Here is a 14,844-nt window from a genome sequence, read left to right on the forward strand (position 1 = left end):
CCTTAATGCTAACTTTCACGTCCTACTACTTCTGATCAGGACGAATTCTCCAATCCTTCTTCTGTAGCGTCGTACTACTCCAGTTTTTCAGATGAACAACATTAATTTACGACAAATCATGGTGTAGTGATTTAATAAAATTATTGTTTTTTTTAATTGACTAATTTCCTTTTATCTGTATATATTTCTATTTTGTTACCTTAAAGTAACTGCTAGGATTAATGGGGTTACACAGATTTGTATTTAGTTAATAACCTACATAGTTAATTTTTCTACATTGTGCCTAACTCATATTACTCAAAAACAATAAAATTTGATTTTGATTAATGGGGTTACACTGGGCTAGTATGTAATCAAATGTTGATACACACATTCGAAAATACGCATGAAACTTGCCAGGATGCTCCCGAAGTTGTTGGTACAAGTGATGAAATTCACCAAGTTCATTTCTAGACTTATTTATGTCATGTACACTGCAGCTCCTACTACTAAGCTGCTGCAAATACCAAAGTTTCAACGAAGAATTTTCATATAGAAATAGTTCCTCCATCTTGTTTCGTCGAAAGGAGAAGCGCGACTAAACTCGTCAGTATGTGCATGCGAATCTTTGCTCGCTGCTCGTCGCTCTCTTTGATCTGAAGCAGCTATCATTGCCGCTTTGCTCGCCGCTCCACTATGTTTCCAGCCTTAATGTCCACACTTAAGCATTCATGCCCATCTTGTTGAATAGGGAATCATTTAAAGTAGCGCATGTATCCACATTACATATTTATTCCAACAATAGGACTATTAAATATATATAACCACCTGTAATACTGGCCTTACAATAAGTATTTTACCTGTTGAATATCTTTACAGTTATGGAACAATTTGTTATGCACATTTTTCGTATCTTTATCAGAGAATAGAAAATAAAAGCAACCTAAACCATAGTTACGACATATAAATGCCATTTAAGGACAAAAATAGTCTTAAGGTAAATGTCAAATGTTGACATTTAAGGCATTAAACTTCCAAAATGTAATGAACGGTGAGCTACCACTTTTTACAGAAAGCTACGAAGACTAACATGTCGGATTAATAAATGATGCAGATTGATTAAAAATTCAGCGATTATTTTCTGAGGCGAACTCTATGTATTGAATCTTGAATAATTAAATCCTTTAACACATAGAATTGATGAAAGACTCGGAGATTAGCGCTGAACTCAACGGTACTCCAAGGTTTTATGGCTTGGAGCCGTCTTAAGTCATAAGTTTGTAGTATTATTAATGATTGTGAATCATTCACGTTAATTTTGTAGATTATAAACAATAAGATTTCCTAAAATATTTGGTAGATAAACAATAATTACCAAAAACTGTATCATTCAAAAAGTAAATAGATTTCTTTAGTGAAAGAATCGATTGCCCATCTTCAAAAAAGGGATACCTTGACTTCTCCAGCAATAAATCCCTCTAAAAAAGTTTTTGAGTGAGTCACTGTAAATACAAAAATGGTGCTAGCTGCAATTTTTTAAAAGAAAAAAATTTTATGCCCAATTTCAGTCTAAATTATTTTTTGCCAAGCTTTCGGCCTAGAGTCTTGGTCATCTTCAGGGCTCATGGTTGTTGACAATTATTGCTTCTTTTTTTGTACATTTTTAACATCAAAGGTTGGTATTGGCTTCTGTTCTGACTCTTGAGGTATTGTTTAGGTTTAAATGTATTTTGAAAAAATACATTTTTAAGTACCATAGTTCATTTAAAATGACTATACTATTCAAAAAAAACAAATCCAGAAATTTAACAGCATGAATTTATATAAAAAACTAATTGTTTTCAAGCGATTAAAACATGTGCTGAGAAAAAACCTGCGGATGGAACCTAGAAATAGGGAGATCTGCACCTTTTCGGACTGCCAGGCAGCGCTGGAGGCTCTTGTATCCTTCAGAATAACCTCTTCCCTGGTTTGGGAATGCAGAAAGGCCCTTGAACTACTGGCTCGGCACAATAAAGTTCGACTGGAATGAGTGCCAGGTCATGTGGGTATTGAGGGGAACGAGGATTGCTGATTATCTGGCCAGGAATGGAGCTAACACTCCTTTCATCGGCCCGGAGCCTGTCCTGGGGATCACCAGGGGTGTGCAGTTCGTGCGGCTCTCAGAGATTGGATCTAGAGGGAGCACGAGAAGAACTGGGTGATTTGTCCTGGGGTTAAACACAGCAAGACTATGATGCCTTGGCTGTGTAAGCAAAGAACCAAAGAGACCCTGTACTTGGGTAGAAATCAGATTACTCTGATCACAGGCCTATTCACGGGGCATGGTAGGTTCAGGAAGCAGTTCTGACCAAGGTAGAGGCCTCTCACCTGCTGTTCGTTTGGGTTGCAATCGAGTGATTGCGCTATGAAACCTATGGCTCTTTGAGACCAAAGGAGATAGTAGCGCAAAGAACTAGTAGGGAAAGTCCTCAACCTTTTTAGTAGGGGAGGTTTCGTCCACTAGAACCAAAGGGGAAAGACTCAATGAGCCTCTTATGGCTGCGGTGCCTTGGGGCATAGGTCCCGTCCCATCTACTATTCTAATTCCAATTGTTTACAAAATAAAGCAACAAGATTATAACGCTGTTAATGATAACAAAACTAAAGCATCGAGTTTAAAAAAAAAACACAAACAAACCTGTATCTCTAGCCTTATAACAGTCGGGTCCTAGATTCTTGACGTTGAATGGAAGCGGCGTAGGAGCATTCTCGGCTATGCAGTGTGAGAAAAGACCTTGTCTCCAACCCGCAGCCATCAGCCAGTCATTAGAGACGAGTGTCAACACTAGCAACACCATCACCATTACGCCGCAGATGAAGGCTATCACCTAGAAACAAACAACTCCATTAAAAAACCACAGAGAAGGCATTTAGATACTAGATAATTCAACATCAATTTAATAGCTAGCTTAAATATAATAATAGCTAATAACAGGGGTGTGGTGTTTACTCCATTCGCGATTTAAAGTCTCAAGATTATTTACGTCATCACTTTGTATTTTAATAACTGACTCAATTCTGTTGCTTTCTGAAAATAATTTTCGGTTTTTAAAAGGAAACTTCAGTCATTTTTTAGCCATAAAAAGTCAGCTATAAATTATCCAATAGAAAAGCCACATTTATAAACACATTCACAAAGTTATTACCAAAATATTTCAATGAATTTTGTTCGAATAACACAGTTATTTCATTTTCATTTCTTTTAATTATTTTTATTTTTCCAGCAAGGACTCCCAAGATACAAGCTATGGATTTGCTCTGGAGTTGGACTATTCATTGGCGATTTGACTATGAAACGACGGACTATTCATTAGACTAGATATTAGATGCGATTATTAAAGATGGAGACGGTGGCAAAAAATGAAAATGGAGACCTATATGTTCTGAATAATATTCTTTTCTAAGCATTTACTATGAATACTTCGTCGTACTTCTTAAGAATAACATGGCTAACCAGCTAACTGCTAACAGACTAACTGAGGGCTACAGTTAGGGTTGCCAACTGCCCTTTTTTTTTGGAAAGGACAGTCCTTTTCTTAAATTAGGAAAGGACGCCTTTTGTCCTCTTTCTTTGATATTATTCACACAAATCTAATTTATTTTATTGTATTTTTGATTTAAGTTCTGACTTCCGAGACTTCTCCATTTTGGCGTATTGTTTTTCTGTTCTAACTGAACTGAATAGATGAACAGGTTATAGATGTAACGATGAACAAAATGCAAAAAAATGGTACTGGATTTGATGATTCTGATTAATTATATTTGTTATAGTAGGTGAATTCCTTTCATAATGCCGACGCTGTTTTGAGGCCTACTTTTTCTGCAATTAATCACAGATTTCTGCATCAATTTTTAAAATAACCCCTATGCATTGTATACCTATCGAAATATCGAAAGGTGATTATATGTAGATGTTTTTCATGAATAGTGCACGTTTTAAACGTATATAATATTTTTGAGAAAAATTAGAAACCTGCTATTTCTTATGTTTGGGCCACAAAGTGAAATACTTGATATTATTATTTTGGAATATAAATTAGCTTACTTAAAAGGAAATTTAACCTTCTTTCTAATGAGCTTATTGAAATAACTGTAGCTTTAATAGTTTGTGAAATATAGACAACTGTTTGCTAAAAAGTAGTAATACCTTGAAAAAACATAAAATTAAAAATATATATAAAACGGAGCAGAATCGAGCCATAGTTTATACAGAATTTTTTGTTGAAAATGATGCCCAGAATCGCCTCCCGAAGTAACGATAGTCTTATGCTGAACCCCCTGTACGAGGTGTGTTCAAAAAGTAACGGGAATTTTCGTTTTTTGAAAAAAATATTTATTTATTCATCTACATTAATATTGTCGCCTTCAAAGTAGTCCCCTTCGCATACAATACACTTGTGCCAGCGCTTTTTCCAATCCTCGAAACACTTCTGAAACTCGATCTTTGTGATAGCTTTCAGCTCTTTCAGCGATTCGCTTTTAATGTCATCTATGCTTGTAAAACGACGGCCTTTTAATGTTCTCTTTATGTTTGGAAATAGAAAAAAGTCACATGGAGCCATGTCTGGCGAATATGGAGGCTGGGGCATCGTTAAAGTTTTGTTTTTGGCCAAAAATTCACGAACAAGCAATGAAGTGTGAGCAGGTGCATTATCGTGGTGCAAAATCCATGAATTGTTTTGCCACAAATCCGGGCGTTTTTTTCGGATTGCTTCACGCAAACGGCGTTGAACTTGTAGGTAGTACTCCTTATTGATTGTTTGACCTTGTGGCAAGAATTCATGATGCACTATGCCATTAAAATCGAAGAACACAGTGAGCATAACCTTCACATTCGACCGCACTTGTCGAGCCTTTTTTCGGTCTAGGCGATCCAGAATGCCTCCACTGGGACGATTGAGCCTTAGTTTCGACATCATATCCGTAAACCCATGTTTCGTCACCTGTTATAACACGTTTCAGTAGATCCGCATCGTTGTCGATTTCATTGAGTGACTCTTGAGCAACTTCCATTCTCCGCTGTTTTTGTTCGAAATTCAACAATTTTGGAACAAATTTTGCTGCCACACGTTTCATACCCAAAACATCCGAAAAAATTTCATGGCATGAGCCAATTGATATGGCAACATCATCAGCGACTTCTCTGATTGTGATTCGGCGATCGTTCATAACCATTTCTTTCACTTTTTTCACGTTTTCATCGGTTGTTGATGTGCTTGGACGTCCAGGTCGTTCGTCATCTTCAACGTTTTCGCGGCCATCTTGGAAACGCTTATACCACTCGTAAATCCTTGTTTTACTCGTAGCAGACTCACCATATGCCTTTATTAACATTTCACACACTTTATTTCATTTTTTACGCAAAATTTAATACAAATTCTTTGATCCATTTTATTTAACAAACAAAAATCGCCAAGCTCGAAAAACACGTCTAACCTTAACGGCTGCCACTTAAGAAGTAAACAATGAATATTACTGAAAATTTTATCGTACTTCAGGGGCATGTGTACCAACATAATAAAAAAAAAAATTTTACAATCAGACTCTCCAAACCCGCGAAATTTAAAAATTCCCGTTACTTTTTGAACACACCTCGTATATTCCCGGACCCCAAAAATCCTGTCGACGGCCCTGAATGTACCTACTAATTTTTTGTAGGGTGTCCTTTTTTTGGAACTTTATAGTGTTGGCAACCCTAGCCTACAGTCCTTTGCTAACAATTGACGATAAGAGCTAAACCGTTGTAACTTCAGTCTAGTTCGCAGAATCTGTCATGCTGATCGTAGAAGTCCAGTACTTCCAAAGCGCCGTTTACAATTGATTGTTGCGCGATATATATATTATACATATTTTTTTAATTAACTTTCATTTTTACTGAATACTAAACATCCAACAATTTCTGGAATTCTTTAAGACAAACTTTAAGAAAAGTTAACCACTTGAAAGAAATAGAATACAAAATAAATGAAAGCAAATAAATGAAATATTTCCACATAGAACCACCCCTATAGATTTCTAAATCAAGTTTTACGAAAAAAGGTGAAAAATACTATCTTAAGCATGATAACTTTAAGGGCTTTATAAGTTCAAAACTTTTATTTATTTTTTATCTCAAGTTCACCTTTGAATAACAATGACTACCAAAGTAAACTAGCAAAAAAAGGAGTTCTCTATTCTCATATAAAATAGTTTTTATATTTTCCGCTATTATTAAATTCATTTCTAAAACACTTTCAGAATGTTAAATAGTAACGATAAGCTATTAATACTTTTTCTAACTTTATTATTTTACCTTTTTCACCCTTCTACAAGAATCAACTTTCACTAAATAAATTTTAATATTTTGTATTCTTGAAAGTTCTTTTATATTGAATCTATTTTATAGTTCCAGACTTGTACTATTATCTATTTAATGTACTAAAACAATCCATGGCACACTAAATCGTATATTTCATTTTATATGGCACGCCAAAATGTATTTTCTTTATAACAGAACACTTATTTACCAAAATTTAAGAACACTTAACTAATTATATTTAAATAAATAAGAGAAATTCTATTCGGTTCTATTAAAGTCGAGCTTTCTATCAGAGTTTGGTATTCCCTTTATCAAATATTTATTTTCTTATTACTAAAGAGGTGGAACTGTTCTAAGATCAAAATAGCCAAAATAGTTCTTCTGAGCTCCATATCCATGAAACCATTGAATGATTTTTACCAGGGATGCTACAGGATGAGCAACAGGAATTTGTATCTAGGATCACCACTCGCTAAGCCAAGATCCATCAAGATATTCTGAAGAATACTCCTTCAAATTTATTTTAAAAAAACTAGAAGTAGGGTAGATAAAGTACGAGGGGGTACCCAAAAATAACCGGAATTGCGTTGCCGCGCATGGAGCTTATGTAGTACGCATTTCTGCCGCTAGACGTGTATAGCACAATTCCTTGCCAGTTCAGTCCTGCCTGTGTTGTCTGCCTGGCTTGTTCTGTTCATCTGCAGTGAATGTTTTTACCAGCGCTGTTTTGTTCTTTTTTCGTTTTTTATGATGGCAAGTTTAAGTGAACAACGTGCAGCTCTGAAATTTTGTTTTCTACTCGGCAAAAATGCTGCTGAAAGTGTTTTAATGTTGAAAACAGCTTACAAAGATGACGCTATGGGAAAAACTCAAGTATACGAGTGGTTTACTCGGTTTAAAAATGGCGACATGTCGATTGATGACAAACCTCGTTCTGGACGTCCATCAACTGCCCGAATCGACGAAAATGTTGAAAAAATTCGAGAGCTGGTGTTCACAGACCGTCGACAGACAATTGATCAACTGTCAGAGAGTAGTGGGTTATCTTGGAGCTCGGTTCAGCGAATTTTAACGGAAGATTTGGGGATGAAAAGGGTTGCTGCCAAGTTTGTTCCTCGAGTTCTGACTGACAATCAAAAAGAACATCGAGTTGAAACTTGTCGTGCTTTGAAACAACAGCTTGAAACTGATCCAGACTTTCTGTCAAAGGTCATTACTGGTGATGAGTCATGGTGCTATGGTTATGACCCAGAAACAAAGCAACAGTCGAGCCAATGGAAGACGTCATCTTCACCCCGACCAAAAAAATGTCGTCAAGTCAAACATCAAAACAATGCTGATTTGCTTTTTTGATGCCAAAGGCGTAGTCCATTCAGAGTTTATCCCCCCAGGTCAGACCGTCAATCAAACCTTGTATTTGGAAGTTTTGAAAAGATTGCGCAATAGTGTTCGCCCAAAAAAGACCCGATTTGTGGCAAACAGGAGACTGGTTCTTCCACCACGACAATGCACCTGCACACACAGCCATCTCTGTTACACAGTTTTTGGCTAAAAATGGCATGGTTCCGCTGCCCCACGCACCTTACTCGCCTGACCTGGCTCCGTGCGACTTTTTCTTATTTCCACGCATGAAAAAGGGCATGAAAGGTCACCGATTTGACAACATTGAAGAGGTCAAGAAAAAAACGAAGAAGGAGCTGTCAGCCATTTCTAAAGATGACTACAAAAAATGTTTCGAACAGTGGAAGCACGGTGGGACAAATGTATTAGTTGTAATGGAGAGTATTTTGAAGGGGATAAGGTTGTTCTGTAAAAAATTTGTAAATAAATAGCTTTTAAAACATAATTCCGGTTTTTTTTGGGCACCCCCTCGCATCTATCCATACAAACACTGGTAACTAAAATGGAAGAGTTAGGAATAGAAAGTACTTCTAGAAACAACTAGATGTTCTGAAAAGAGCCAACAGCCAGCACCATTCGCTGAGCTTTTACAATGAATTCCAAGATATTTTGAATCCAATTATTAATTAACTTCCTGGAGATGATACTTCTTATCGACGATTTTTGATGTGATTCTGATATCTCGGCTAAATCTTCCAGTTCGTTAAGAAAACTTTCATTTATTTCTTATGGAGATGTAATTTGTTAGTACCATTAAGATTTGGTACATTTGCAAAAATATATTTCTGATAAGGATGATTTAAAAATTTTAGAAAATTTGTTGACTTTAGGCAGGAATGTTCAAAAAATCTCAGATATTTATATGTATTTGGTAAAAGCATTAAAACTTAAGAGAGATTATAATCGTGAATTGTGTTTAGAAATCTTGTTTTTTTACATATTATATTAACATAAATTAAGCAATATTTAAATTAATAAGTGTTCATTATTTTTGGTGACTGAATCATAGTATCAATAGGATGAACAATTATGCCAGTTTCAGTCATTATAAACTTTATTCTGCCGAGCTTTCGACCTAGGGACTAGGACATCTTCAGGGTGTGGAACATATTTACAGTGTGTTAACAATTATATTACCAATTAATTATATTACAATGAATATGTATAATGTAACGAAAATTTACAAAAATATTTACCTAATTTACAACAATATACTGTTTTACATCATTAGAGAGTTGGTGTGTCTTCTGTCTTTTCTGTTTATGGACTGAATGTGATCGATCTGTATGTGATGGTGTTTGGTTGTAAGGAAGTCAGTGTTGCCAATTGTCAAGTATTTTGTAGTACGAGGGTCGTTTGAAAAGTCCGTGCAAAAATAAAAACTACTTAATTTTTGGGGGTAAACCTTTTTTATTTTTCAACATAGTCTCCTTTTAGGCTTATACACTTCGTCCAACGCTGCTCTAGTTTGTTGATCCCTTCCGAATAGGATTTGTCCAAGTCTGAAAAATAGCCATTCGTTTCTGCAATCACCTCCTCGTTTGAATAAAATCTTTTTCCCGCCAGCCATTTCTTCATATTGGGGAACAAATAGTAGTCCGAGGGAGCCAAGTCTGGAGAATAGGGGGGATGTGAAACGAGTTGGAACCCTATTTCCATTAATTTTGCGACCACAACTGCTGAGGTGTGAGCTGGTGCGTTGTCGTGATGGAAAAGGACTTTTTTGTGGGCCAATCGTGGGCGTTTTTCTTGCAGCTCGGTTTTCAAACGGTCCAATAACGATGAATAATATGCACCTGTAATAGTTTTACCCTTTTCCAGATAGTCGATGAGGATTATTCCTTGCGAATCCCAAAAGACAGTCGCCATAATCTTACCAGCCGAAGGAACGGTCTTCGCCTTTTGTGGCGCAGATTCCCCCTTGGTAACACATTGTTTAGATTGTTCTTTGGTCTCAGGAGTGTAGTGATGTATCCATGTTTCATCCACAGTGACGAAACGACGCTTAAAGTCATGCGGATTCTTCTGGAACAGCTGCAAACCGTCCTTGCAACACTTCACACGATTTCGTTTTTGGTCAAGCGTAAGCAATCGCGGCACCCATCTTGCGGATAGCTTTGTCATGTCCAAATGTTGATGCAAAATATTATGTACCCGTTCATTCGAGATGCCCACAGCACTAGCAATCTCACGCACCTTCACTCTTCTGTCATCCATCACCATATCATGGATTTTATCAATGATTTCTGGAGTAGTAACCTCAACAGAGCGTCCAGAACGTTCAGCGTCACTTGTGCCCATATGGCCACTCCGAAAATTTTGAAACCACTTATAAACTGTTCTAATCGAAGGTGCAGAGTCACCATAATGTTTATCAAGCTTCTCTTTAGTCTCCTGAGGCGTTTTGCCTTTCATAAAGTAGTGTTTAATCAACACACGAAATTCTTATTCGTCTATTTTTTGAAAATCACTCGACTTCCTCGATTCAAACGAATGCCAAACACAAAGAAATAGACCGATCTGGCTGAAACTTGGTGTGTGTTCTTCCAAGAGATGCTACTAACTAAACATAACCTCGATACGCGCCAGTGGTGCTATCTCTCTGACTTTGCACGGACTTTTCAAACGACCCTCGTATATGTTGTTTAAATTGTTGGTGTCAGTTTTGAAATTTAGACTGCTTTTTCTGCCTTAGATATGTACGTATATCATTTCTAGCACTTTCCTTTTTTGTGTGTTGGTTTCTGATTTAAGTATCTTTGTGTTTGGGGAAATCGAAAGTGTGATGATTTTCTGTGCTAGGATTTTCATAATAATTAATAATGCATTTTATTATAATAAATTACTAAAAATGGTAACAATAATGGATAAAACTATTAGAGAAGTGTAATAAGAAAGATTGTTCTGTTTATATATTCTGAGAGTTACTTTATTCAGTGTTCATTTATGTTTGTATTCTGGAGATATTATTTTGTATCTTATTTTTTATTTTTTTTAGTTTCTAATGTACTGTTATTTAAGAATTGTGTATTTTGTAGTTTAAAAATCTTATATGTATTTGTATGTAACCGTACGAGGCTCACCAGCTATGAAATTTTCATATTTCTCTAAGCTACCAAAATAAAACAAAAATATTTTGTAGAAAACTGCACCAAATTGAAAAGAAACGAGTTGCTAATTCATGTTTTCTCTATAGGAAAGCTACAGAAAGGTCACCCTAGGAGCTAGAAGTTGGGAATCAATCCCTGATATCAACGATTATCTATTTAATGTTCTCAAACAATCTAGGTCAGGTAATCAACTCGATAAACAAAAGACTAGGTACACTTGGGCCATGCCTAAGTCTGCTATTTTTTTTGTAACTTTGAAATGAAAATATGTTTCTGATTAATTAATTAGATGGGACAGTCTTTTTTTTACCTTGCATATTTTGAACACTACAGAATTTAAAAATCTACTCTGAAGTAAAATCATAGTCATACAGTATTTGCCTTTGTAAATTTGGAGATCCTGAGTGGATTACAGTAAGGAGTCTGGAGTTACACTGAATATTGGGTTCTCAGAAAGTGTGTTGGTAATATGGGACACATAATAATTGTAGTTAATGTTCTCATTTCTCCATGAATTGTAAAAATAAGCCTTAATTATGCCACAATAACTATATTTTACACAATTATCGTACATTAAGGATAAAAATTAGGGTGTAATCAGTTTTCTTAGAGAAATGTCAAGAAATCTTTGAAATGATCTTTTTAGGCCCTTTATAGTACCCTGTAAAAAAAAATATAAGATACTAGTTTCGTCCTCAGGGCCACTTTTCACACTTGTTTGGCAGACAACGCTGTCCCATAATACCACCATACACCGCGTACAATATAACCTCATTTTTTGTCCAATATACATTCATATTTGAAATCCATAATACTGGCAATTAAAACTCTCTACTTTCTACATTTTTACTGTCTAAGGAAAATTATTGTAACTTTCCTCGGTATTAACCAAAAGCAGAGGAAAATCAACCTTAAGAAAACTGTTTTAGCATTGACAAAATCAACACGGTCCTCTCTTGGACGCGCTGCCTTCTGCAGCAGACAGAGCCTACCCCAAAGAGTAGTAAGGCACCAAAAAACTAACAGATAGCCGCTACTGGGTTTCACAAAAACCGGGGTGTCCCAAAATCCAACCTCGTCCCATATTACCTACCTTCTCCTCTACCTATTTTTAAAAAAAAATCGCAGCACAACTTTAAACCAATGGTACACCAAAATACTGTGAACGTAGACTATAAATCCTATGACCTTGTTCATCAAAACATTTAAGTGATGAATTGGAGTAAAGAATACTTATCTGCAACGAGCAGTAAACTAAGCAGAGAACAATATACAGGGTGTTCATTTTAAGACGGCTCAAATGCATTTCATGCATAAACGGTTGATCTGAGCAAAAAAAGGTAGAGGAAAAATTTGTTGCCCGACACCTCTAGTTTCAGAATATGTGACTTGATTTTTAGATTCCTGCCCGCATACGCGGCTGATGCGCAACCAAAAGTGAGGGTTCGCAGTTGACCCCCATTTTCATATACGATTTATGAAAACGTCTTATTTCCCGATATTAAGAAAAATACTAGCTTTACTGCCTTGGCAATGTTTTCAGTAGAAAGGGAATGAAAAAATACATAAAAATGACCTATCGCGTGCTCTTCTATCTCTTTGATAAGAAGTTAAAAAAATGAAATATGATTAAAAATACCAGATTTTGAAATGGCCTAGCATCTTTAATTTTGAAGATATCGAATTGCGGTTTCCGGTTTCTTTCATAACTTTTTATTCTTTTTAAAACGGTGTATATGAAAATGGGGGGTCAACTGCGAACCCACACATTTAGTCGCGCGTCATCCGCGTATGCGGGCAGGAATCTAAAATCAAGTCACATATTCTGAAACTATAGGTGTCGGGCAACAAATTTTTCCTCTTCCATTTTTTGCTCAGATGGACCGTTTAAGCATGAAATGCATTTGAGCCGTCTTAAAATGAACACCCTGGATAAAATTATATACAGGAGTCAATGAGAGATTTGGAAATATAAAATATAGTAAAAAAATCAACCTTTTTGCTAATATCTTGGTCGCGAGCGTAAAATATAACCAATAAAACGGATTAGGTAAAAAGAGTTTGCTTTTTGTTTCGTTATATATATTAGAATATTTGTCAAGATTGCTCCCGTCCACTCGCTAGCAACAATAGAACGGAAAGAGGAACCACTAGAGGAGATTAAATTAAAATGCCTTTTTAAAAAATAAATTCAGCGACGAAGTCACTTTTTGAGATTAATTTCTGACTTGAAATATTATCTTTTTATTGTCCATTCAGCCTTAAACCAGAGAGAAAAAATTAGAACATTTTCACAGATAATAAATTGCATGTCCTCTAACTTATTCGAAATAATTATTATCAGCAACATTGCTATTATAAAATATGGAAGCTGTCAAGACAAGAATAGCTTTAATACAGTATCCCCCATTTTCCAACGACCTTTATTCCTTCCACTTCAAAAAAAATAATAAAAAATAAACTTTCCCCTTTTAAAAAAAACCAAATAAAATACTAAAACTACGCTAATATTTACTTTTTAAAAAATTGTTCAACATTAAACTGTTGAGTTATGCTTTATTTTATCCCTAAATTAATACTTCTCAACCTTAAATATTTTTATATATACAAATATATAAATCCTATAGCTCAGAAATAAAAAGCTCGTAACTTGCAGACTAGCTTTGCAAATAAATAAACATTATTTGGAAGATGAAACAGGAAATACTCGGATTAACAGATACCAGGATAGCCGAGCGGTTAGAGGCGATAACCTGCAAAGCTAAGATGTATTGGTTTAGTGCAGTGATTCTCAACCACTACAACGCGTGCTGAGAAAGTTGTGAAGTGTGCCGCCCAAATTTTAGAAATGCATACAATAAAAATTATATATTAAATGTAGAAGACGATATGAGAGTAGCATTATCATTTACGAGGGTCGTTTGAAAAGTCCGTGCAAAGTCAGAGAGATAGCACCACTGGCGCGTATCGAGGTTATGTTTAGTTAGTAGCATCTCTTGGAAGAACACACACCAAGTTTCAGCCAGATCGGTCTATTTCTTTGTGTTTGGCATTCGTTTGAATCGAGGAAATCGAGTGATTTTCAAAAAAATGGACGAAAAAGAATTTCGTGTGTTGATTAAACACTACTTTATGAAAGGCAAAATGACTCAGGAGACTAAAGAGAAGCTTGATAAACATTATGGTGACTCTGCACCTTCGATTAAAACAGTTTATAAATGGTTTCAAAATTTTCGGAGTGGCCATATGGGCACAAGTGACGGTGAACGTTCTGGACGCCCTGTTCAGGTTACTACTCCAGAAATCATTGATAAAATCCATGATATGGTGATGGATTACAGAAGAGTGAAGGTGCGTGAGATTGCTAGTGCTGTGGGCATCTCGAATGAACGGGTACATAATATTTTGCATCAACATTTGGACATGACAAAGCTATCCGCAAGATGGGTGCCGCGATTGCTCACGCTTGACCAAAAACGAAATCGTGTAAGGACGGTTTGCAGCTATTCCAGAAGAATCCGCATGACTTTAAGCGTCGTTTCGTCACTGTGGATGAAACATGGATACATCACTACACTCCTGAGACCAAAGAACAATCTAAACAATGGGTTACCAAGGGGGAATCTGCGCCACAAAAGGCGAAGACCGTTCCTTCGGCCGGAAAGATTATGGCGACTGTCTTTTGGGATTCGCAAGGAATAATCCTCATCGACTATCTGGAAAAGGGTAAAACTATTACAGGTGCATATTATTCATCGTTATTGGACCGTTTGAAAACCGAGCTGCAAGAAAAACGCCCACGATTGGCCCACAAAAAAGTCCTTTTCCATCACAACGCACCAGCTCACACCTCAGCAGTTGTGGTCGCAAAATTAATGGAAATAGGGTTCCAACTCGTTTCACATCCCCCCTATTCTCCAGACTTGGCTCCCTCGGACTACTATTTGTTCCCCAATATGAAGAAATGGCTGGCGGGAATAAGATTTTATTCAAACGAGGAGGTGATTGCAGAAA

At 36.2% G+C, this 14,844-nt stretch overlaps 1 protein-coding gene across 6 annotated transcripts in view; it reads right to left on the minus strand.

Annotated features, from left to right (window-relative positions):
* The window catches only part of LOC141447143 (transmembrane protein 47), a 320,333-nt gene that overhangs the window by 20,639 nt on the left and 284,850 nt on the right, over positions 1-14,844 (minus strand). For all 6 annotated transcript variants that reach the window (XM_074114381.1, XM_074114382.1, XM_074114383.1 and 3 more), the window contains one exon: positions 2,660-2,849. In XM_074114381.1, coding sequence (XP_073970482.1) covers positions 2,660-2,849 — 190 coding nt within the window. The remainder of the gene's footprint in view (positions 1-2,659; positions 2,850-14,844) is intronic.

Source organism: Rhodnius prolixus, unplaced genomic scaffold (genome assembly GCF_049639745.1).
Source record: "Rhodnius prolixus isolate KJV_2025 unplaced genomic scaffold, Rpr scaffold_7, whole genome shotgun sequence".
Lineage (NCBI taxonomy): Eukaryota > Metazoa > Arthropoda > Insecta > Hemiptera > Reduviidae > Rhodnius > Rhodnius prolixus.